This window comes from Amblyraja radiata, chromosome 29 (assembly GCF_010909765.2).
Source record: "Amblyraja radiata isolate CabotCenter1 chromosome 29, sAmbRad1.1.pri, whole genome shotgun sequence".
In the NCBI taxonomy this organism is placed as follows: domain Eukaryota; kingdom Metazoa; phylum Chordata; class Chondrichthyes; order Rajiformes; family Rajidae; genus Amblyraja; species Amblyraja radiata.
Window position 1 is genome coordinate 20503445 of NC_045984.1, and position 25370 is coordinate 20528814.

Here is a 25370-nt window from a genome sequence, read left to right on the forward strand (position 1 = left end):
GGAAACGCGACGGGAAGATGCTTATCACCTCCAGGGGAAAAATCTGAGTAGGATGTGTGAAAATAGGAAGGCCGTGGCCTAGCGTTTGGAAGAAAATAGGAATTAACCATGACACACACATACACACAAACAAGAGAGTCTTCTTTCGGAGGCTTCTTTCTCGGCCCCGGTCACAGCCCCATCCCAAGCCCCGGGCCCGGCCCTCACTCCAGCTCCAGGCTCGGCTCCAGCCCAGGCCCACGGCAGCAGCCTCCGCACCAGGCACCGGGCGGCCACAGGGCAGCCGCCGCCACTCCTGGAGAGAGAGAGAGGGGGGGAGAGAGAGAGGGGAGGGGAGAGAGAGAGAGAGGAGTGGGGAGTGTGGCAGCTCGCGGGGACCCGAGCGAGGCCCGAAGCGAGTCCAGGAGCGCTTTGAGGACCAAAGATCCTATAGCAAGCTATAGGCTCTTTGCTGAGGACTGCCAGAAGTAGTGGAGGGCCGGTCGATCGTGGCTTACACGAGGGGAAGCCCACCCACCAGCGTGAGACGATCGGGCCTGGGAGACAGAGAGGAGGTCGATCCCTGTGACGGGTAGAGAGGAGAGGGGAGAGAGGGAGGGAGGAGAGGGGAGGAGGTGAGAAGAGGAGTGGGGTGGGGGGGGGGGGGGGGGGGGGGGGGGGAGTGAGTGGAATGCGAAAAGTGGAGAGAGAACAGGACTATGGAAACCCGCAGCTGCAGTGAGCGGGCTGGGGAGGGGCCTGGCGTCACAAGCCGCGCCGGCCACGAGGAGCAAGAAACTTCCTCAGCACGTGAGCACCCGTGACCTCACGATCTGCAGAAATTCCAGTTTCTTTCTACGCCTTTTGAAGAACGGGGTGGGGGGGGAGAGTGGTAATGTAACTCGTGGAAAATTGCGCATGTGCGTTGACAGCCGCTTCATTAATCAAGAGCGGCGGAAGGTGGGGGGTGGGGCCACGAGCAAAGGCATTGTCAGGTCAGCAGCTGGGCAACCCTTATATTAAAAAAAAATGTCAGTTTGGTGATAAATTTTAGTAAATATCTCGGGAAATAATTGACCAAATTTACAGAGGAGTGGATTTTTGAAATCATAAGGAAAGTTTCTACCAGAAGATGTAAATTTTTTTACCGTTATTGTAATGTCAGCAGATGGGCAGCGGTCAGATTCTAATAAAAAGGTCAGATTGGTCAACAATTTTAATTAAAATGTCGGGAAAATAATGTACCAAATTTAGAGGAATTTCTAAAATCACAAGGAAAATCTCTACTGAAATATGCAAAAATGTCCCCATTTCGGCGACTGGTTTTCGAGGAGATACGTTTCAAAGGCAAAATGACACCCACACAGAGTTTTAAATGAGAGGGGAGGGGGGAGAGAGGGGAGGGGGAGAGGGGAGGGGGGGGGGGAGAAGGGAGAGGGAGAGGGAGAGGGGTAGGGCCGCTCCCTCTATTCCCCACTCCATATCTCCCCCACTCCTCTCCCTCTATTCCCCTCTTCCCCCACTCTCCCTCCTTACCTCCCCCATTCCCCCACCCTCTCTCTCCCTACCCTCTCCTCTCCCTCAATCCCCCCACTCTCCCTCTTCACCTCCCCAGGATCTCCCTGCCCCGTGAGCGCGCTGCGCAGGTCCAGAGCAGCAGCCGTTGGCCTTAGAGTCAGCCTCAGCTCCTAGGCCTCGCATCCTCGGCGCGTCCTCTCTCTACCCCCGGAGCCAGCCGGAGCCCGCCGGTGATCTCCGGGTCGTCACAGAGAACAGATTCCCGAACGCTTCAGACCCCGAGTACGGGGGTCGAGTTTGCGGGCGTGGGACCGAGTGAGGCCGCGGGCCGACTACGAACAGTTGAGGCCACCGCCGCAATGTTCTAGAAGCCGAGCCGAAACGCGAGCGGACTTCTTTTGTGGGAGTCCAGCTGCGGGAGGCGTGGCGCGAGGCTAGTTGCGTACTTGTTGATCCACTTGGGCTGGGCGAGGAGAGGAGCGTGACATCACAAAAGAAAACAGGTGTCCTCGGGATCTGAAAAACCTGCTCGTTCTTTCTGCGCCTTTTAAAGAACAGGGGGAGGGGGGGGGACATCTCATGCAAAACAGCAGACGTTTAATTCATAGCCGGGCCGGGAGGGGGGAGGGACACAGGGAGGGACACAGAGAAACAATAAAATTCAATGCTATGAAAAAAGAAATAAACAATGCTTTAATCCACGGCGGGGGGGGCCAGGAGGCAGATGGGCCTCGATTGGTGGGCATTGTGACGTCAGCAGCTGGCAAGCGGCGAATATTTGTAAAAAAGTTCGTTTTGTCAACAATTTGATTTAAAATCTTGCGAATTATTTGACCATATTTGGAGCGGATTTCTGAAATCATAAGGTAAATGCCAACCGAGAAAGAAACACACACACATACACAGAGACAGAGGGGGAAGGGCAAGAGACAGAGGGAGAGGGGGTTGGAGGGGAGGAGGAGAGGGAGGGTCAGTGAGGGGGAGGGGAGAGAGAGAGAGAGATGGGAGGAGGGAGAGAGAGGGTGAGAGGGGTAGCTGAGGGGGGGGGGGGGGAAGGGAGGGGGGAGGAGGGAGGGAAGGGGGGAGGGAAGGGGGTAACAGCCACCGCTGCCATGTTCTACGATCTGGCGGGGGGAACGGAGAAGATTCAGAAGCAAGCCGGTGGCCTCCGGTGAGCGAGCAGCTGTGAGCGAGCGGGAGGTGGACGGCTGTGAGCGAGCGTGCGGTTGTGAGCGAGCGGGCGGCTGTGAGTGAGCGGGCGACAACCTCCAGATCTGCAGAACAAAGATCCTATAGCGGAGCGGAGCTATAGGATCTTTGCTGCAGAACTTTTGCATTCTTTCTGCGTTCTTTCTGCGCCTTTTGAAGAACGGGGGGGGGGGGGTGGGTTGGAGGGCTAACTTACTTCGTGGAAAACTGCGCATGCGCGTTGACAGCAGCTGCATTCATCCACAGAGGTGGGAGGGGGGCGGTGCCAGGAGGCAGGTGGGCTTTAATTGGGGGGCATGTGTGCATTGTGACGTCAGCAGCTGGCAAGCAGTGATTGTTTTTTAAAAAGTGAGTCTTATGAAAAATGTTATTCAAAATCTGGGGAAATAATTGACCAAATTTAGAGAGGAGTGGATTTCTGAAATCATAAAATAAATCCCTACCGAAATATGTAAAAATCTCCCCGTTTTTCGAGGAGATACGTTTTAAAGGCAAAATGACACACACACACACATATAGTTTTAAAAGTATATATATATATATATATAATCTATATATATAATCTATATATAATCTATATATATATATATATATCTATATATATTCTGAGTGGAATTATATAGTATACAATATATAGTATCATATATATGCCTTAAAACCACCTCCATCGTGCCGGTGCCAAAACACTCCACTGCGGCAAGCCTCAACGACTTCCGCCCAGTTGCACTTACTCCCATCATCACCAAGTGCTTCGAGAGGCTGGTCCTGGCACACCTCAAAGGCTGCCTACCCCCCACATTGGATCCATATCAGTTTACCTACCGCAAAAACAGGAGTACGGAGGATGCCATCTCAACGGCACTTCAATCCGCCTTCTCCCACCTCGACAACAGAGACACTTACGTAAGAATGCTGTTCATCGATTACAGCTCAGCATTAAACACCATTATACCCTCTAAACTGATCACCAAACTCGGTGACCTGGGCATCGACCCCTCCCTCTGCAACTGGATACTGGACTTTCTAACCGACAGACCCCAGTCTATTAGGTTAGACAAGCACACCTCTTCAACCCTCACCCTGAACACCGGCGTTCCACAGGGCTGTGTGCTGAGCCCCCTCCTCTACTCCCTCTTCACCTACGACTGCACACCTGTACATGGTGCTAACACCATCATCAAGTATGCAGATGATACAACGGTGATTGGCCTCATCAGCAACAACGATGAGTCGTCCTATAGGGAGGAGGTCCAGCTCCTAGCAGCATGGTGCGCTGACAACAACCTGGCCCTTAACTCCAAGAAGACCAAGGAGTTCATTGTAGACTTCAGGAAGTCTAGGGGCGGCACGCACACCCCCATCCACATTAACGGGACGGAGGTGGAACGTGTCTCCAGCTTCAGGTTCCTGGGGGTCAACATCTCCGATGACCTCTCTTGGACCCACAATACCTCAACTCTGGTCAAGAAGGCTCACCAGCGTCTCTTCTTCCTGAGGAGACTGAAGAAGGTCCATCTGTCTCCTCAGATTCTGGTGAACTTCTACCGCTGCACCATCGAGAGCATCCTTACCAACTGTATCACAGTACGGTATGGCAACTGCTCTGTCTCCGACCGGAAAGCACTGCAGAGGGTGGTGAAAATTGCCCAACGCATCACCGGTTCCTCGCTCTCCTCCATTGAGTCTGTCCAAAGCAAGCGTTGTCTGCGAAGGGTGCTCAGCATCGCCAAGGACTGCTCTCACCCCAACCATGGACTGTTTACCCTCCTACCATCCGGGAGGTGCTACAGGTCTCTCCGTTGCCAGACCAGCAGGTCCAGGAACAGCTTCTTCCCTGCGGCTGTCACACCACTCAACACTGTACCTCGGTGACTGCCAATCACCCCCACCGGACACTCCTCCCACAGGAAAAATACTATGACTGTATGCATGTAAATAGATTTATTTATTGAAATCATATTCTATGTCGCTCTTCCAGGGAGATGCTAACTGCATTTCGTTATCTCTGTACTGTACACTGACAATGACAATTAAAGTTGAATCTGAATCTGAATCAGATTCCATCATTCCACTCAGAATGTTTACACTAATATTCAAACATATGTTTTTTCACACTATTACCACCAATTTTCAACTGGAGGAATAGTTACACGCGTTGATGGATTTGATTGAAATTCCTCCTGGTATTTTTACTGTACTGAGTTCAAAATTGTGTCAATTAATCATTGCAGTTTGCAACTTTCTTACATCATATCAATAATTTCATTGCAATTAACATTGGAAAAACATCCATTCTACATGCACTTGATGTATTCTTTCAATATAACAATCTAAAGTGGGCCAAAGAAGTGATCTGTCTAATTTGCCAATCATAATTTTAATCACCAAGGAAAGGTAATAGGAGCAATGTAGTAGAAACAATATGTAAATCACAATATTGCAAAATAAATATCTTCAATACATAAAGAATAAAAGATCACAACATGGGTTTGCATTAAAGGCTGACCTAAAATAATGCTTAATAAGGGCCTACACTGTAACATTCATGTTATTCTTTTGTTTTTTTTAAGTAGGGTTCTTCATTATCAGTGTAAATGTTTAATGAGTTTGATCATTGTCGGGCTGCTTTACTGGAATTGGGCCTCAAAGTCCACAAGGTCAATTCTGCAAATGTGTGGGATGAAAAAGTTAGAGCTAAACATCTGGTCTACTACTTAGTTGCTTTCTCAAATATGCAAACTGCCAAGTCCTGGATCTGTTATTCAGAGTTGATTTATATGCGTTCTTTGAGAAAGTAGAAGAGGATTAAAGTTAAATAACAATTTATTTTATGAGATTATATGGTTGTCAGTTGTGCGCTTTCTTTATAACTTTAAACTGACAGTGCATATGTCTCCTAATAAAAGGCAATTTGTAACTCAACAAGGAAGTTTTACTCCACCCCACCCAACCACCCACATCTCTCCCCAGGTATGCTCCCCAGGAGCTTGTTTTAATTATGTCAAGAAGTAAGGGTGTTTGTCACACTTGACTCTTGACAGTAATGGACGTGAATAAAATCATTATGTCAGACTATACAGAATAGACTGCTCAACAAACCACAACATCCAACTGTAAAAAGTTGATTTACAAAGTTAGCATGATTTAAATGTAATGTTGCAAAATTACAAATTTAAAATGTAAAACATATTCTGTTTGTAATAACCTTTATTATTAAACATTTTTGGTTGGAGTCAAAGAGTTATAACGAGCTCTTCAGCCATCATGTCCATGCTGACCTTTTTGCCCATCTGCACTGTCCCATTTGCCCACATCATTGTCCCCCAATACTCTTATAAAATAAATGTACAATATCTCTGAACAAATTGCGATTTGCTTAACAATGTTGCTTTTTTCCCCTTTTCTCCAGGCAATTATTTAGTGTTCTCCAGAGAACAGTGATTTTATCCAGGACTCCTATGGCATTCATATGATTTTATCCAGGACTTCTATGGCAATGATGTTTTCAAAATGGCTGAATAGATTCCAGGTTTTCAAATGAAACCTAACAACTAATGCCAATGTGTAGGAAGGAACTGCAGATGCGGGTTTACACTGAAGATTGACACAAAATGAAAGGGTAACTCAGCAGGACAGGCAGCATTTCTGGAGAGAAGGAATAGGTGAAGTTTCGGGTCAAGATCATTCTTCAGACTGGGAGTCAGGGGAGACGGAGAATAGAGACACGGAAGGGTATGGTGTGAAAACGACAGATTAAAGTAAACGACATTCAAAGAAATATAGAATGGTTCATTGTTGGCTGATGTGAAGGTGACAACGAGGCATACAAACAGTAAAATTGATCAGAAGGTCAGTAAAACTGGGAGAACCAGGGTGAGAGAGGGACGGGGAGAGGGAAAGCAAGGGTTACTTGAAGTTAGAGTAATCAATATTCATACTGCTAGGTTGTAAGCTGCCCAAGCGAAATATGATGTGCTGTTCCTGCAATATGCATGGGACCTCACTCTGACAGTAGAGGAGGCACAAGACAGAAAGGTCAGTATGGGAATGGGAGGGGGAGTTGGAGTGTTTAGCAACTGGGAGATCACTTAGGCCTAGGTGGACTGAGCAGAGATGTTTAGCATGACGATCGCCGAGCCTGCGCTTGGTCTTGCCGATATATAGGAGTCCATACCTGGAACAGCAGATACAGTAGATGTGGTTGGAGGAGGTGCAAGTGAACCTCTGCCTCACCTGAAAGGACTGTCGAGGCCTTTGGACGGAGTCAAGGGAGGAGTTATAGGGACAGATGTTGCAACTCCTAAAACAAATAGACAACAGGTGCAGGAGTAGGCCATTCGGCCCTTCGAGCCAGCACTCTATCGTTACCAGGTTAAGACTGACTTTCATAAACATGCAAACTGAAAAGAATGCATCAGTAAGTACATTTCATTCTATCAGCACATTTCAAGTTGGTCAACATAGGCATAGATATTGTTTCACATATTTAGACTAAAAAATAAAATAGCAATAATAAAATTACCTTGCGAATTCATTGAGTGAACTGTGTGACTCTGTAGAGCTGAGGGAGTCATCATGAGGCATAATATCCATGTTACAGTCCTCCAAACAACTTCCATAATTAAGTACACTAGGATCAGAAAAGCAAGTGTTGTGCCAAGCTAAATCACACTGTGCCAACATGTCTTCTCTCCAAACTCTATTTATGTTTGGATGCTTTTCTCTAGTTTCCCAGTGGCCATTTCTGAGCACAGCTAAGTATGATGAAAAGCAGTTGACTTTATTTGTTTAATGTACTTTTCCATGCAATATGCAACATTGAGAGATCTTCAGTGATGCAACTTCTGCAAGAAAGAAAACACAAAATTATCTGGTCATATTGGAGACGTAAATAGGTGCCCATTTGTAAAAAAATTCAAAAATCACTTTTGTGCTGGCCTTGCTGTTTACAATCATGTGAACAGATTACAAATGTTTACTTTCCAAACAGCCTGCTTGGATGCATCTCAAGTCACATCAGACAGAACTAGACTTAGAAAAATACTCTGAATGTTGGAAATCTAAAACAAAAACAGTTATACGTTCAGGGTGCTCAGTAGATCAACAAGCCAAAACTGTTTCTTTCCAGATAGATGGTCCCTGACCAGCTGAGAATTGCCAGCATTTTCTTTTTTTTAAATTACATACCTCAGAACATTGATTATTTCATTTATTTTGGTATAATATTTCTGCTGTTAATTTTATCCCAGATATCCAACATGAAACAAATAACATCTGTGGTATCAACAACGTAGCTTATTTAATATGAAACTTTATGAACTATAGACACAGTTAACACACAGCTAAAGGCAAAGTCTGGGACGATCTAAACGAAAAAGAATGGGGGTTTTCTAGGTATTGATAACTAAATGAGGTACTCTATTTAAAATGTATTTTGCCACTAAGGAATAACTTAGAGGGCAACTGACCTATCAACACATTCTATTGGAATGTGGGAGGAAACCAGGGAACCCAGAAGACACTCACATTGTCACGGTAGTTTCAGCACAGACAGCACTGAGGGTCAGGATCAAACCCGGGTCTCTGGAACTGAGCAGTTGGGAAAGCGCAGGAAACAAATTTCCCTTGAAGGTTGATCAAAAATAACTGTCTTTATTTCTCTATTAGACATAAATAAATTTACAAAAGCTAAAATCTCACTGGTCCATGATTTGCTCTTCTCATCTGAAAAGTAGACCTTGTGTAAACTTCCCTTTAATTTTTTTAAGAGCACCCTTAAAAGTAAACATACAATCAGATCCCATGATTTGGTCAATTAAGACTGCATGCTTTAATAATTATGACAGGATCAAGTTTACTAAGGAAAATGGATGGAATCCTGAATGGCGAAAGTAATAAAAAACAATCTTCTGCAAAGAGAATATTCAGAGCAATGTTCCCAGGATGATCATAATGATGAAAAGAATGTCAGATTTAAATCTTCTCTCAGTTTGAGTGTCAGATTGCAGTCTGATTCAACCTGAAAGATTGGTTGCACAATGGTGTAAAGGTTTCAGCAAGGGCTCAGGCAATAGATTTAGTGTTGGGTAATGAGCTCCAAGTAGCTGTGAATATTCCAGGACATGATGTTAGATGAATAGCTTGGCAGCACATATATGGGTGATTCTTCAGTAAGTGTCTACTTTTAAGTTTCTGGAAACCCAAAAATCACATAGATGAACATCTCTACTATAGGAAAAATATGTTTGACGCAATCTTTTATTGAATTTAATTTATTTTTTCCTCATCTTTTTCCAGATTGCCCATTGCATTCAGTCATATCTTTATGATGAACAACACTGCAAAATATAACTGATTTAAGAATATAAAATCAAATGTTCATCACAGTCTTTCAAGTTGTAATCTTCCTCAAATAAACTACAAAAAAAAATAATTTCCGTCTAACGCATTGATTTTAAACCTTCTTAACAGTTTACTGCTGAAAAAAGTGATTTCCCGCAAGAATGGTAACCTTCACATAACTTTTCACCAACTTCCTCTAAAACAATATTAACTTCAGATGAATAGGCAGAAGCAAACTGTTCTTTATCAATCACAATTGATAATTATGGTAATTGTATTATTTTACACATTATGAGCATAAAATACTCACGTGACGGATATGACTCAGCATGGTGGAGATGACCAAGTTTGGGAGCATGACGTGATGGAGATGACTAAAACTATCTTTAGGGCTAGGGTTCGGGCCAGGGCTGGGGCTGGAGTTGGGGCTGGGACTAGGGCTGGGTCTAGGATTAGGGCTGGGGCTAGGGTTACTTACCCCCGATCTCCAGCTCCAGGAGCCCCGTTGCAGCCGTCGCATCTTCCCGTACCCTCTTCAGCCCTTGCCCCCCTCCCCCCCACCGGGGAACAAGGGCTGAAGAGGGCCGGGCTTGGAGAGGAACTTTGGGTCACGGAAATATGCGACGGCTGCAACGGGGCTTTGTGTCGGGCTGGAGCTGGATGGAGATCGGGGGTTAAGTTGCTAATGTGGCCGTGACGGGTATGGTGGCCCAAGCCTTTAGCCCAGGATGGCCTCGCCGGAAGGCCATCCTGGGCTAAAGGCTTGGGCCACCATACCCGTCACGGTCTTATCGTTTCCCGAATGGCACATGGCATGATTTGCTTGATTTTCGAAGAGTTCAGCACCATTTGGAGGTGGTGCTGAATGAAGGTACGTACCTGCCATACTGCAAAAAACTCAATATTTTCTGTTGAGGAAGTCATGTTGTCCAGTCTTAGTTTATGCTGTGACTGTACCCTCTGTGCCGTGACCAATGCCATTAGCATGACTGTTTTTAATGTCAGTCTGTGTAGGGACAGAGCTGTTGCTGGAGACCAATTCCTGAGCATCTTCAGGACAATACTTACATCCCATATTTGGGAGTACCTGGTTCTTGGGGGATTAGTATTAAAAATTCCCCTCATAAGTTTTGTTACCAGTGGGTGAGTCCCAACAGAGTAACGCTCTGTCCCCTGCCATAGGTAAGTCGATAGGGCACTTCTGGCGCAGTTGATGGCACTGTAACTGAGCCCCTCATCATAGTGGAGGCCTGCCAGATATTCCAGAACAGACGGGATGTTCATGTCTCTGTAGGTGATGTTGTTTTTATGGCAGTACATCTCCCACTTCCTGATATCGACCAGATACTGTTTTTTGGTTGACTGTCTTTGGGCCGCCGAGATCATGTTCACTGTTCGGTCCGTCAGTCCCAGTTGTAGTAGAGGTGTTTTTGAACTCTACAAATTAATAAGTTCAAATGTTTATGGCATGGGTGGCTATCCCTTGTTATGGGATGTAACAATAAATCTGGTCTATGTGGGATGGTGATACATGGTTCTAATACCATGTTTAATACCACTGGGAACCATGGTTGAGTAGGCCAATCGGGTACTATCAAAATACCAGACGCAGAGTCTTGTTGTATTTTCCTTAATACCCGACTGATGAGGCAGAAAGGAGGGAATGCGTAAATAAACAATTTCCCCCCAATGCAGCGAAAATGCATCTGTCGCCGCTGCCCCAGGGTCTGGTTCCCATGAAACATAATTTGATAACTGGTGGTTAAGTCTGGATGCGAATAGATCGATATCTGGTGTTCCATATTTTGCTGTAATATCAGTAAATACTTTTTTATTCAACATCCATTCGGTGTTTTCATTAAATTTGCGTGACCTGGTGTCTGCCACTAAATTTAGTCTTCCTGGTAGGTAAGTGGCTGATATCCAAATATCTCTCAGGATACACCATTGCCAAATTGTATTAGCCAGATTGTCACATGATGTCGATTTGTTTCCACCCATGTGGTTAATGTATGCTACCACGGTGGTATTGTCTATCTGTAGTCTAACATGCTGGTGATATGACCCAGTACAATATGACTTTAGGCCATGGAATGCACCCAACATTTCCAGGTAGTTTATGCCCAGTGTGAGTAATAATGATGCCTCCTGAGCAGTCCATCTACCTCCACAGCTGGTGATGGTATTGGTGGCTCCCCACCCAAGTGCACTGGCATCAGTTTGTAGTACCATGGAAGGGTTACTGACAATGATTGGATTGGAACAAAGCCAGATCTATCCACCATTTTAGTTCCATTTTAGCTTTGATTGGAGTTTCATAGGTCTGTCAAAGTGACCTGCATTAATTTTGAGTGCTTATATTTTTGCTCTCTGTAAGTTTTGGTAATGTAGAGGTCCAAATTGTGTGGCTGGAAAGGCAGCCACCATTTTGCCAATTACTTTTGCTACCAATCTGATGGATGGTTTGCTGATGTCAATGAGGTTATTGCAAGCCTCTATTAAATCTCTAGCCTTTCCCTTAGGCAGAGTCACCGACATGTGAACTGAGTCAATGGTGAACCCCAAATAGTCCATAGTAGTGGAAGGCGTTAGTTTAGATTTAACTGGATGGATAATAAATCCCAGTTTTTCAAATAACTGTTTTGTGGCTGTTACAGTTTGTTTGGCCAATTCCAAAGTTTTGCCCACAATGAGTACGTCATCTAAATATGCCATGACCATGTGTTTACGTTTCCGTGGAAACGCTAGGGCTGGTTTCAAAATTTTTGTGAACAGCCTGTGGGCTGATGATAACCCATTTGGCAGTGCTTTATACTGCCAGTGTTGTCCCATCCAGTTGCATTTTAAGTAACATCTGTGGTCACCTCGTATAGGCACTGAATAATAAGCATCTTTTAAATCGATGCTGGCCATGAAGTAACCTTTGGAAATTAATTGTTTAGCAGTAACAAAGGTTTCCATTTTGAAGTGAATATATTGTAGAAATGTATTCAATTTTGTCAGATCTATGATGATGCGACAACCACCATCTTTTTTGTTTTTGGTAAATATATTGGACACGAATTCTAATGGTTCGTGTTGAGTTTTCTCAATTACACCTTTTACGTAAAGCCGCTCCAGTTCAGCTTGCGCTTTTGATTTTTCTTTATCAGAAAGCACGAACATTCGGTTCGGTATATGTTGAACTGGAGGGCTGTACTTGTGTATAAACTCTATTGTATATCCTTGGATACTGCTTAAGATGTAAGTATCGGTTGTTAACATGCTCCATGCATTCAGAAAAGAGTGTAATCTCCCCCCAACCTCCATGCTCCCTGTATTTTGTAGGGAACCAGACCCACCTACCTCCATAGTTACCAGTGGCAGGTTTACTTCTTTTTTGTAGGTTCTTCGCTGCTGTTGTTGCGCTGGTGTCTGCATTTTCGGTTTGGTTGGCGTTGGAGGTCCCCGCATCTTCCAAGAAGGCCGGCCTGGGCCATGGCCTAAAAAGACTCATGTTTTGAGTACCGGGTCTTCGAGCTTTCACCAGTTCTGCTGGTGGGTGCGTAGGGGTGCTGTCTTTGGCTGTAGTGGGTTTTTGTTGGAGTCCCTTTTATTAGTCCCAGGGTTTTTGCTTCCTCATCGAGCTCCTTGACTTGCTACGATAGGTTGCCTCCAAACAATAGTATTGGTGGTTTTGTGGTCCCAGGTTTGCACAGTCCCTGCACCCCTTGCACACTTGTCTTTCCTTCTGCGGACCCCTCTTCCAGGTCAGCCCAGAACTGACCCGCAGTGCTCCCCTCTGATGAGGTAGAAGCACTGTGCAGCCCTTCAAGAGGTACTGCTGTGGGTTTATCATAGGGCCCACAGTGACCCGACTCCATCTCCCGGAGTCTGTCACGTTGGAGCAAATGCTCCACACACCGCTCCATCCGGCTCCAGCGCTCTCGGTCGCTGGCCGCCCGCGGTTGTTCAAAGTCGGACTCCTCCGAGTCCACGATCTTATTTGTTTTGTGTCTAGCCTTACTGCCGGCTGCGTGGATCTGGCCGGTGCGGAGGCGACATCGGGCACAGCTGATCCCACTATCGGTGATCCGAGTGCCGCTGGCTGCTGCTGGCTGCCCGCTGCTCCGCTGTCCTCGCTCACCAGCTTTGTCGCAGCCCGTTGGTTTCTCCACCTGTAATCAGCATGGGAAAACACAAAAAAGACCGCAGCTCTTACCTGCAGGTCCTGGTTTAAATTGTCGCTACGGGGGAACGTCGTTCCACCCCGCCTCCTCCGTTTTCGACTTGTCAAAAGTCGACGGCCCCATTCTGAATAGTCTCCCGCCCGGCCGTGGTGTTCCGGCCGGCGCGGGACAAAAAGTCGGCACAGCTGATCCCTTACGGGGCTTGTGCCTTCAGCTGCTGCTGGCTCCCGCAACTTCGTGGTCCTCCCCAGCCAGCTTTACTTGCAGCACTTGTGGACACTATTTTGTCCAGCTTCCCCCCCTGTGTAAAAACAGCGCGGGGACAAAAACTACCGCAGAGTAAATCACTTACCTGCAGGTCGCTGTTTCAAACTTACCGCTGCGGGGGAACGTTCCACCCCGCCTGTCGTTTCGCAAGCGTGAAAGCGATATGACACGCATGCGTCCTGGCGGGCTTCTTCACGTAGTCACTCACGTGACTCCGAAGTAAAATTCCAATTGTACATCCTATCCACAAAACCAGAACAAATGAAATCTAGCTAATCAGTATCCAGTCTGTTGTAAAAGTGTTTGATGATATTGGCCACATAATCCAGAATAATAATCTGCTCACCAATGCCCAGTTTGTGGTATGCAGGTCCACATGGCTCCAAACAGCATGACTGCTTCTTTTTTATACAATGGTCAAGGAGCCAAAAATCAGAGATGCATGATAATGACTATCCTTCACATCAAACCATCAAATGTGGCATCAAGGAGCTCTGGCACCAGGAGAATGAACTCTACTGGCAAGTAACATCTCTCACCATAAGAGACAGTTGTCATTGTTGTTTCAATTATCTCAGCCCCAAACCCATAGAAGTTCCACAAGACACTCTCCTGGGTCCAACCATCTTCGGCAGCTTTATCAATGACTTTTCTTCAATCACAAAGTCAGGAGTCAAGAAATCTCAATATTCAAATTATTTTGCAATTCCCCAGTAAAAAAACACAAGAATTGAAGGAGAGGACCATTTAGCTTCTCATGCCAACTCAGCCACGCAATAAGATTATGGCTGAGTTATTATCACAACATCATTTTTCTGCACCAACCCTATATCCATTATATTCCCTTTATAACTAAAAATCTAAATTTAAGAATGATGCAGTCATTGTGTGCATGAAGCAAGAGCTGGAAAAGATCTTGAACTAATAAATCAGAAGTTACAGTCATGCCGTGCAGTGCCAAGCAATGATAATTTCAAACGAGACTGAGTCTAATCTCAAACTCTTGACATTAAATGGTATTACGATCGCCAAGCCACATTGTCAGCACTCTCTGTGGCCACCATTCAAGAGACCTCCATTGGATAAATACTGCAACTACAAGAGCAGGTCAGATGTTGGCCATCTGCAGCAAGTGATTAAATTCCTAATACCTCAAGCCCCACAACCATCTACAAGGCAAGTTAAGAATCTAATGGAATACTTTCATTCTGTTTGAATGTGTGTAGTTCCAACACTCTGGAAATTGGATTTAATCCAGGACAAAGTGCACTTGACTGACACCATATCCAGAATCTTAAACATTCATTCTTGAGCATTGGTATCTATAAAATACTCTGCATACAGCACGGAAACAGGCACTTCAGCAAAACTCGTCCATCCTAACCAAGATGCCCCATCTGAGCTAGTACCATTCGCCTGCCTTTAGCTCATATCGCTTTAAATCATTCCTATCCATGTAGCTGTCTAAATGTATTTTAAATGTTATTATTGTACCCGCCTCAACTACCTCCTCTGCTAGCTCATTCCATATACTCACCACCCACTGAGTGAAAAAGTTGTCCCTCAAGTTCCTGTTAAATCTTTCACGTCTCACCTTAAACCTATATCCTTTGGTTCTTGGCCCTTGAATCCTTTGGTTCTTGGCCCTTGGTTCAAGAACCTTTGGTTCTTGGCCCTTACGGAGAGTCGGTATGTCAAAGAGGACTCTCTCAAACTTTTACAGGTGCACAGTGGAGAGCATGCTGACTGGTTGCATCGTGGCTTGGTTCGGCAACTTGAGCGTCCAGGAGCGGAAAAGAATGCAGAATGTTGTGACCACTGCCCAGTCCATCATCGGCTATGACCTCCCCATCATTAATGGGATCTATCGCAGTCGCTGCCTCAAAAAGGCTGCCAACATCCACAAGGACCCACACCATCCTGGCCACGCACTCATCTCTCCGCTGCCATCAGGTAAAAGGTACAGGAGTCCGAAATCTGGTACATCCAGGTTCAGGAACAGCTACTTCCCCACAGTCATCAGGCTATTAAACTTGCCATCAAACAAACTGAACTATAACAGCCCATTGCACTATCTGTTTATTTATGTGTATATATATATATATGGTCTATGCTATATAGACACACGGAACTGTTCTATATTTATGCTTACCATACTCTGGTGTGCTGCAGCAAGCACAAATTTCATTGTCCTATCTGGGACACATGACAATAAACTCTCTTGACGTGACTTGACTTGAATCCCCTACCCTGGGTAAAAGACTTGCACATTCACCCTATCAATTCCCCTCATAATTTTACACCAATCATTCAGTCTCCTGCACTACAAGGAATAAAGTCCTAGCATTCCCAATCACAGGCCCTCAAGTCCTGGCAACATCCTCAGAATTCTTATGTGCATTCTTTCCAGCTTAATGAGATCCTTTCTATAGCAAGGTGACCAAAACTGTACACAATACTTTGTGCGGCCTACGAACAACTTGTACAACTGAAAGTTCCAACTTCCATACTCAATACCGTGACTGATACGGCCAATGTATCAAAAGCCTTCTTTAAATAAATAATTTGTTTATAGGGACAGTGCATATTAATGAACATTTGCATGTAAATATGCGAGATTGTAGCCAATCAGTAGCTAATTTCCGTCTCTAGTCCCAGGCAAAGGTAGGTGAAGCGTCTTGCCCAAGGACACAACGACAGTACACACTCCAAGCAGGATTCGAACCGGCCACCTTCAGGTTGCCAGCCGAACACTTAGCCCATTGTGCCATCTGTCGTCCGCCCTATCTACCTGTGAAGCAATCCCTGTGTACAATCCCTTCTACCTGCCATAGGGATGCACTTCGGCTATCCTGACTGCAGTCTACAATCCACCCCAGGCCGATGCTATGCTTGCATTCCAGGATATACAATAGCCTTGAAACAAAGTACACCGAGTCTTTGTTCATAATAACCGGGGACATTAATCTGACCAACCTCATCAGCGTGCTGCCAAAACATTAACAGTACATCTCCAGCTCAACGAGAGGCCCAAACGCCCTCAACAACTGCTACTCAACCATCAAAAATGCACTGTGGCTAACCTAGATGAATATACCACTGCTGTCACAGACTTTATCAGCAAGTATGTAGAGGATTGTATACCAAAGAAGACGATACATGTATTTGTCTACCAGAAATCATGAATGAATCTCGAGGTCCACCTCTAGGGTCGAGAGGAGAGCTCTTCAGCGGGTCGTCCACAGAGAGCAGAAGATAATTGGGACACAGCTACCAACCTTGGAAGGCATCTACAATACACGGTGCCTCAGGGAGGCCATCAGCATTCATAAAGACTCCTCACACGCTTGCAATAGTCTGTTCGAACTTCTACCATCCGGCAGACGTTACAAGGCCTTTTACGCCCACACCTGCAGACTTAGGAATAGCTTCACCCCCAGAGCTGTAGCTGCTCTGAACCGGTCCTGCTGAGTGCCCCCCCCCCCCCATGAACTGTCTCCCCTGGATGGTCACGTCGCACATCGACCCGGCACAGACCAATTTGCACTTTATACTGCTTTAACTGTTTTTCTTTTAATCTTGTTTCTCTGGATGTCTAAATTTTTAGCTAATTAAGTTATTACATCGGATGGAAGTTGCATTCCAAATCTCGTTGTACCTCTGTGCAATGACAATAAAGATTTGTTATTATTATTATTAGGTGAACTCCAAGTCTGCATCATTCAAGTCAAACGATCATGAATGGTATAGTCCACCACCGAAAATTATCTGCTTTGCCAGACCAGAGGTCACGGCCTCCAAGAAGAGTCGAACGGTATCAGAGCACTCCGCCCAGGCCACTGGGGGGCCGAGATACTGGCTCACAAAAGCTAGCCTCAGAACTATGGGAACGGATCTGCCGGCTCCTTGGCCACAGGGAGTAAATTTGACCAGTCGATGCTCGGAAGTCCCGATGAGCGAGAACGGCCATTTCACCCGGCCTAAGTGCCATATTTTCGGGGGGGGGGGGGGGGGGGGCTTCCGTGGAGGATTTCAAGTGCGCTCGTGTAATTTTGTCCAGAATAAAGGAGGTGCCGGACCATCAGTTACTGGAAAATTGATGGTGGACCAGTACCAGAAATATGACTCCCCCCCCCCCCCCAACCACAGAGCTAAACAATACCAAGAGGGATTTCCAGATTTAGCTGGAGTCTTGAGGCGATGGCACAGATATTCATAGCTTGTAGTGAGGCTAGCACTCTATAACGGGTTACAAAGTGAAGGCAGACAGCATTGCTGGCGACAACGTGTCCCTCCTCAAATACATCGATGTATTCTACATTTGCTTTGAACAGAAGGTCTGCGGTGGAATGCCCTATATCCTGGAAAGCAACCTTCCACCATGCCGGTCTCAGGTGCGCCTGTGCCAACGGTTACTGAAGCAGATTTAAGATAAGCTTTCCCAAGAGTGAATCCATGGAGAGCGACTGGTCCAGATGGAGCCCATGGGTTGTTAGGATCTGTGTGGATCATAAAGTCATAGAGATATAGCGTGATATAGTGTGGAAACAGGCCCTTCGGTCCAACTTTCCCACACCAGCCAACATGTCCCAGCTAAACTAGTCCTACCAGCCTACGTTTGGTACATATCCCTCCAAACTTGTCCTAACCATGTACCTGTCTAACTGTTTCTTAAACATTGGGATAGTCCCTTGCCTCAACTGCCTCCTCTGGTAGCTTGTTCCATACACCCACCACCCTTTGTGTGAAAAAGTTACCCCTCAGATTCCTATTAAATCTTTTCTCCTTCACCTTGAACCTGATCCTCGATTCCCCAACTCTGGGCAAGAGATTCTGTGCATCTACCCAATTTATTCCTCTCATGATTTTATACACGTATAAGATCACCCCTCATGCTCCCCGCTCCAAGGAATAGAGACCCAGCCTACTCAACCTCTCCCTATAGCTCAGACTCTCTAGTCCTGGCAACATCCTCGGTAAATTTTGTCTGAACGCTTTCAAGCTTGACAACATATTTCCTAGAACATCGTGCCCAGAACTGAACATAATACTCTCAATGTGGTCTCATCAACGTTTTATACAACTGCAACATGACCTCCCAACTTCTATACTCAATACTCAGACTGATAAAGGCCGATGTGCCAAAAGCCTTTTTGAGCACCTTATCTACCTACAACTTGACCTGCAAGGAACCATGCACCTGCACTCCTAGATCCCTCTGTTCTATAACACTCCCCAGAGGCCTACCATTCGCTGTATATGTCCTGTCCTTGTTAGACGTCCCAAAATGCAACATCGCACATTTCTCTGTATTAAATTCCATCAACCATTCCCCAGTCATCAAGATCCTGCTGCAATCTTTCACAACCATCTTCACTATCTGCAAAACCACCCACTTTTGTATCATCAGCAAACTTGCTAATCTTGCCCTGTATGCTCTCATCCAAATCATTGATGTAGATGACAAACAGTAACGGGCGCAGCACTGAAGCCTGAGGCACACCACTAGTCCCAGGCTTGCAGTCCGAGAAGCAACCTTCCACCATCACCCTCTGCTTCCTTCCATGAAGATAATTTGCTATCCATTCAGCAATCTGTCCTTGGATCCCATGCGATCCAACCTTCCAGAGCAGCCTACCACGCGGAGTCTTGTCAAATGCCGTACTGAAATCCATCTGTACAATCCATGCTGATATCAGGCACATGAATACTTATGATTTGAAAATACGAGGGAATGTTTACAAATACACAGGACTAGATGTTAAAAGTCCAAAGTGCCAAATATCAATTTACTCCCGATGGTGATGGGAGCCTTCTGCACTCACCTATGCTCCTCCGATGTTGAGAAAGGCTAGGCAGACACGTCATTGGGGTTATCAAGTGGGCACCTACTTTAATCGACGTTTCGCTGATTGAACCCACGACGTCTCCAGTAGGTTCAGCGGTGCATTCTGGCATCCCAGAACCACCCCCCTCTGCATCTGTCTAGTCGGTTATTTGGGAGACTAAATCGGGTCTTTCCTCTTCAGCCAGAGCCACTGGCTACTCCGCTCTGCCACCCATGATGAACACCTAACTACTTTCTCACGAAAGAGCTGATTGTTCTTCTTGACTCTTGTGAGGGTGATGTCATACATGGTTAGTGGCCACATAAGGCGAGGTAGTAACCCAAACTGCAGGCACCAGATTTTCAGCTTTCTAGGCAGCATGGATCAGATGCCTTCCTCCACTGCTTCTAGAGCTGCCTTCTCTCCCGGATTAGGCATTCCCTATCTCCTTTTGCCGTCTGGACTGGCTTTCCAAAGCTGGTGCCTTTTCCTTTATCTCCCTTATTCCATATCGTTCTGCTCCATAGCTATAGATGATGTCCCCCATCTTATCAAGCTTTCTTTCAACTGTACCCCTTACGGGTCAGATCCACATATCTGGTCTCCCATTCTTTCTTCTCCGAGGCTCCAGGCCATTTGACGCGAGGTTTTCTTCCGCTGATCTTTTTCTCCATTGCTGGTTTTCTTGGCTGGATGGGCTCCATATCTTCCTCTGCCTGCGTAACTGTGCTTGAGTTTCCTTCATCAGGGGGGCTGATGCCCTGCGAAGATTGATGAGACTCCAGTCGCTGGACTTCATTCGACTTGCTTGATTGACTTCTCAGGAAGTACTTATCAATGTGAGGTCCCTGTTTTCCTTCTCTCAAGCACCCTTTCTTTCCTTGATGTATTTTCAAGCCCTTTGAAGATGTTATTTTCATTATCGTGAAAAACTGTAGGTTCTAGCTTTAGTGACAAAGTGGCTCAACAAAGTCACAGTTTAACTGGTAATATGGTTTATTACCATCTCAAGTATTGTTTAAAATGGCTACATGGACCACCTCAAGGCTGCATGCTCAGCCCACTGCTCTACTCATTCTACATTCCTGACTTTATAGCTGGACACAGTTCCAACTCCATCTTCAAATTTGCCGACTACAACACTGTTGTTGGACGAATTACAGATGACGATGTCATAGTATAAGAGAAAGATCGATCAACTGTCCAAGCGATGCCAGAACAACAACCTTGATCTCAATGTCAATAAAACCAAGGAACTGACAATTGAATTTGGAAGAGGAAGGTCAAAGATCCACAAATCTGTCTTCATCAATGGGACGGTGGAGGAGAGAGTCAAAAACATAACATTTGTGAATGTGCATATCTCCGAAGATCTGTCATGGACCCCACACATTATTGCAATCACAATGAAAACCCATAAACACCTCTACTTCCTAAGAAGATTGAGGAGTTTTGGTACATCAACAAATACTCTCCTGATCTTTTACAGGTGTACAGAAGAGAGCATATTGAATGGTTGCATCATGGCCTGGTTCGGCAAACCGAACACCCCGGAATAAAGAAAATTCCAAAAGTAGTAAACACTGCCCAGTCCATAATGGGTACTAACCTCCCCACCACCAAAGGGATCTAGAGGAGTCGCTGCCTCAAAAAGGCAGCCAGTACCATTGGAGACCCACACCACCCTAGTCACACTCTCATTTCACTTCTACCATCGGAAAGAAGCTATCGGAGCCAGAACCTTAAAATAAGTTCCAAACTATAGATTTGGGGGCATTGTTTTTGTCTTTGCACTATTATTGTTTGTTGTTTATTATGGTGTTTACAGAGTACTATGTTTATAAATTTGTTGTGCTGCTGAAAGCAAGAATTTCAGTGTTCCGTTTCGGGACATATGGCAATAAAACACTCCTGACACTCTTGACTCCCTCGTGACTCTTGACGTGGCAATGCCTGGTACCTTGCATTTTCTGTTTTTACATGTCATTACTTCTTTCCTTTATACTCCAATGCAAGGGCAAAGCAATTCTATTCTTGCCTTCCTAAAACAAAATGATCATTATGAGGATCATTTACTTTTGTTATTGCTGAACCAGTACTTTAAAATCCATTAACTATAGTAGTGATTAAAAGTGAATTTCTCTTTGACCTGGGTGTTGCTTTGGTCTATTATTCTTGGTCAAGTTGGACGCAAAAGAAAGTTGTGCCTCCCAGTTTTTGCTCATGTTCATTAGTCCATTTCTGACGGAGTAGGAGGCAACAGAACAGCATCAAACAAATAAGAAAGCTCTTTTCTTGAACTGCATGCCATTGTATTCATACATTTTTTAAATTAAAAATGGGCAAATTATGGATCAGAATACTTTAAGCTGAACTTAATTATATCTAGAGAGAGCTAATTATCCAATATTTGCAAGAGATGGGGAAAACAGAGGAAGAATTTTGTCCAGACAGAATAAGTTTTCCATCCAAGAAACCTGGCACATAGAAACAATTCTGTTTAATTCTGGAGTATTTGATTTCTATGTGCCATATAAAACAATCCAAACACACTTAAATAATGAAAATGCTATAATAGGACTTATGAAGAAAAAAATAATCTAGACATAATTATGCAGTACAACGGGAATGATGATTTGAACACAAATTAAGAAGAGCCACTTAATTTGGCCCTAGCTAATTGAATGTCCTTTCCAGGTGGAATCGTGGATATACTGTAGAGTATTCAATATTGGCTACATTTTAAGACTGACACCTTGAATAACCTTTTGTTATAAGCATTTGGCCACAAGGTCAGAAGCACAGAACCCCCTTGGATATCTAATTTCCAAACGCTGGTAACTGTTACAGCCAGTTAAAGATGAACTCATTACACTTGAATCTCATTGACATAAAAACATTAATAAATTACTATCTAGTCAAGCACATTGCAGAACGATTTAGAAATCATATTTGAAAAACCAAAAAAAAAGCAGACATTGAAAAATTTGTACAAAATTATCATAATGGTAAATAACTTGGAACAACACATTTACAGACAAAACTGTGTTAAGTCGCAGCTGGTGGCTGGCAGCCAGCTGTATCTGAAGGTAATGGGGAGCAGATGGAGAAATAATTTGTCTGAAAAGGCAAGTTCCAAGAGGCCTAGAGAATGAAATGGAAATTGAGCTTTTTTTTCTGTATTTTTATGGAGATGTGCAGTGATCTTCGAATCTAATAATTTGCTTAATCGTTCATGCAACAAGCTTCTGCTGATGGGCTTCTTCAAAACCTGCCTTTCAAAAATGTCTATTGCCTTTATTTGATCGTTTTGTTTGTAAACCTTGAAATGCATCTGGTTTAAGCACGTTTAAATACATTTCAATCATTCACATTAATTAATAGATTGTATTTAAAATCAACAATTGTTCATTCATACTAGTTTCCTGTTTTGCAATAGTTATCACAGGCTAGAATAATATCCTTAACGGAACAAAAATGCACCCTTAGCTCTTTAGAAACACTTCGGCAGTGGTTTCATATACAATGTATAAAAAATCCTCCTCGACCTATTCCCAGACAGGAGTATGAAATGTTTGGCACAAGCTAAACTTGACCCAGACTACTTGGCTTGAGGCCATTCAGCGCTTGCCGGTCGCCTGAACGCATTTGCAGAATTACAAAATGTGAATACTGCTCTATTTAGGGTTTGTTGAGTTTTTTCCGAGTTCAAGAACTAACGAGCTTTGATTAACTTCGATAATTAATTAACAGAACCGTTGTACAATGCTGGCGACAAATGTAGTGTTTAAAATGCGCGAACCCCCGGTATCAAAGGCACCTGTATTCCTTTTTGAGAGAAGCGTGGCATGGGTTTTGAATCTCTATATAAACCAACTGACATCAATGCACGGAATGCAGAACCGAAATAACAGCAGACCGTCTGATGTTACAATATATTTTCAAAAATTAACCCCACAGTAAGCAGCAGACAGGACGCCGGGTTTATCTGCGTTCTGATAAGGTAAAGTCTGACAGGATGCTGTCCGGGCATTGACTCACACAGCGCGGCATACTCCACCTTTCCGGCGGCTCTTGGGTCGAAGCTTTTCCTCACTGCCTCACGCCGACCGCTCGCAGGGCCGCTTCCACGGGTCGGTGGGTCAGGATCGGCGTCGCTCCTCTCACATCCCCAAGCCCTGACAACCGCCTTCAAATAGACCACAGCAGCACATGCGGCGTGATGACGTCAAACGGGGCGCACCGGAGGCTTGGCGGATCGCCAGCTCTCTGCGCGCGGTATCAGCCGTGCCCTCGAGGTGCCAACTTTGGGCTCGCAGAATCAACCGTGCCCGCGCGATGCCAACAGTGGGGCCACAGTCCTGGGCGCGAGAGGCCACAGCTCTCTTCGCGTGGAGCCAGCAGTGGGCACGCGGGATCAACGTGCCCTCGAGGTGCCAATTGCGGGATCGCTGGATCAATCGTTGCCGCGTGGCGCCAACTGTCGGCGCGCGTGTCCACAGTTCTGGGCTCGCGGGCCCACAGTCCTGGGCGCGAGGGGCCACGGCGCTCTTCGCGCGGTTCACCAGTGGGCACGAGGGATCAACCGTGCCCGCTCGCGGCCAACTGTCGGCGCGGGGCCATCGTTATGGACGCGCGCCTGCAGCTCGGCAGGACTTTGGCTGAAAGCAAATTACCCTCTATTCCTCTGAGATTGTCATTATTTCTTATTATAATCCAATTCAATAACAAGGCATATAAAGAAGCTCTGGCTCGGCAACGTGTGAACTTGGCTGTCCTGCACGGGATGCGGCTACGACCATCTGCCTTGATGTAGGGCCCGGGACCCCGGGTGTGCCCGACGCCCCCAGGATGGGAGGATTGGAGCTTGCGAACACTGTAAGACCCACACCCAAGTGCACCCTCACGGCCTCATCAGTCCAATTTCTCTCAACTTATGTGTTGACAAATTAGGAGGAGGGTTGCATCTTTTAGGATCGACAAGTAGGTATGTTGCAAAGCCTACCTGAAGCGTCTTTGAAGATCTGCTGCTGAGGGTGTGCGCGATTTTGGCGCCGTTTAGAGGGGGCGGGTTTAAAACGCGATTTTCTCTAGGCTGTTCAAATCGAAAATGTTCAGCCTAGTTAATTATTAACGAAAAATCGCTGGAAGACCCCGTCGCAAAGGCTATTATTAGGTTTAAAGGCCTCGTATAATAGTTATAGTAGTTTAACAATCAATCTCTAAACCCGTGACCGTCAGCAACCGCAGGGTCTCATAAAGAAAATAGCAGAAGTTAGGTTGTATATTTTTACATTAAAAAGGGCTTCTAAAGATCCCTTTATACAAAGTTTAATATTGCGAGTAGCTCAATTTTGGGCCCATTATATCGCGCAGTATTTTTCTGGGCATTTGGGGCACAAATCTACCGCAATGTGAACGTTCTAAACCAGCGCGTTCCACAGGATCCCGCTAGAAAGCTGATTTAAATGGGCATTTATTTACAGCAATTAAACACTAAATTCCTTCCATTTGGTCTATAAATTAATGTAAATGAGATTTAAAAATCATGTTTTATTGTGAATTATTTGTGAATATTATTTGGACATTTAGGCTATTTAAAAATGTTAATAATTTATTAAGAAATGGATAGATGTTTAGATCTAGTAATTGAAGTCTGAAATTAGCTACAATTAGGTAACTAACTAATTATATGCTTTAATTTCAGGTCATCCAAGTAAGATTATTTTATATTTGTTTCAGAATGCTTCAATCTATGATAACTGAAAATTTCATTCAGTTCTCTTAATTTTTAAGAAAGTTATGGGCTTTTGACTGTTCACGATCGCAACTTTTTTGTTATGTCCATAGAAAATCAATAGGGAACAAGATGCTCATTTCCGATTATGAAAATGGCCATAACTTTTTAAATACTTGAGATATGAAAGTGAATTAGGTGTCAAATTAAACTTATTTTTATGCTTTATCTGATGGGATAAATTACAGACTTGATTTTTAAAATCTCAAAATTTTGTAACATTGCTACGACAAGGTGCCGAGGATGGCATGAGGGAAAGGC

The 25370-nt window shown here is 45.0% G+C and overlaps 1 protein-coding gene across 2 annotated transcripts in view; it reads right to left on the bottom strand.

Annotated features, from left to right (window-relative positions):
- Nucleotides 1–23523, bottom strand: part of LOC116989442 (A disintegrin and metalloproteinase with thrombospondin motifs 6-like) — a 190426-nt gene extending 166903 nt beyond the window's left edge. The window contains exons 1-2 of one of the 2 annotated variants that reach the window (XM_033046821.1): nt 23373–23523; nt 7229–7550 (exon numbers count right to left, since the gene is read on the bottom strand). In XM_033046821.1, coding sequence (XP_032902712.1) covers nt 7229–7325 — 97 coding nt within the window. In that variant the 5' untranslated portion in view covers nt 7326–7550; nt 23373–23523. The remainder of the gene's footprint in view (nt 1–7228; nt 7551–23372) is intronic. The other variant, XM_033046822.1, reaches the window with a different exon arrangement.
- Between the last annotated feature and the right edge of the window lie 1847 nt (nt 23524–25370).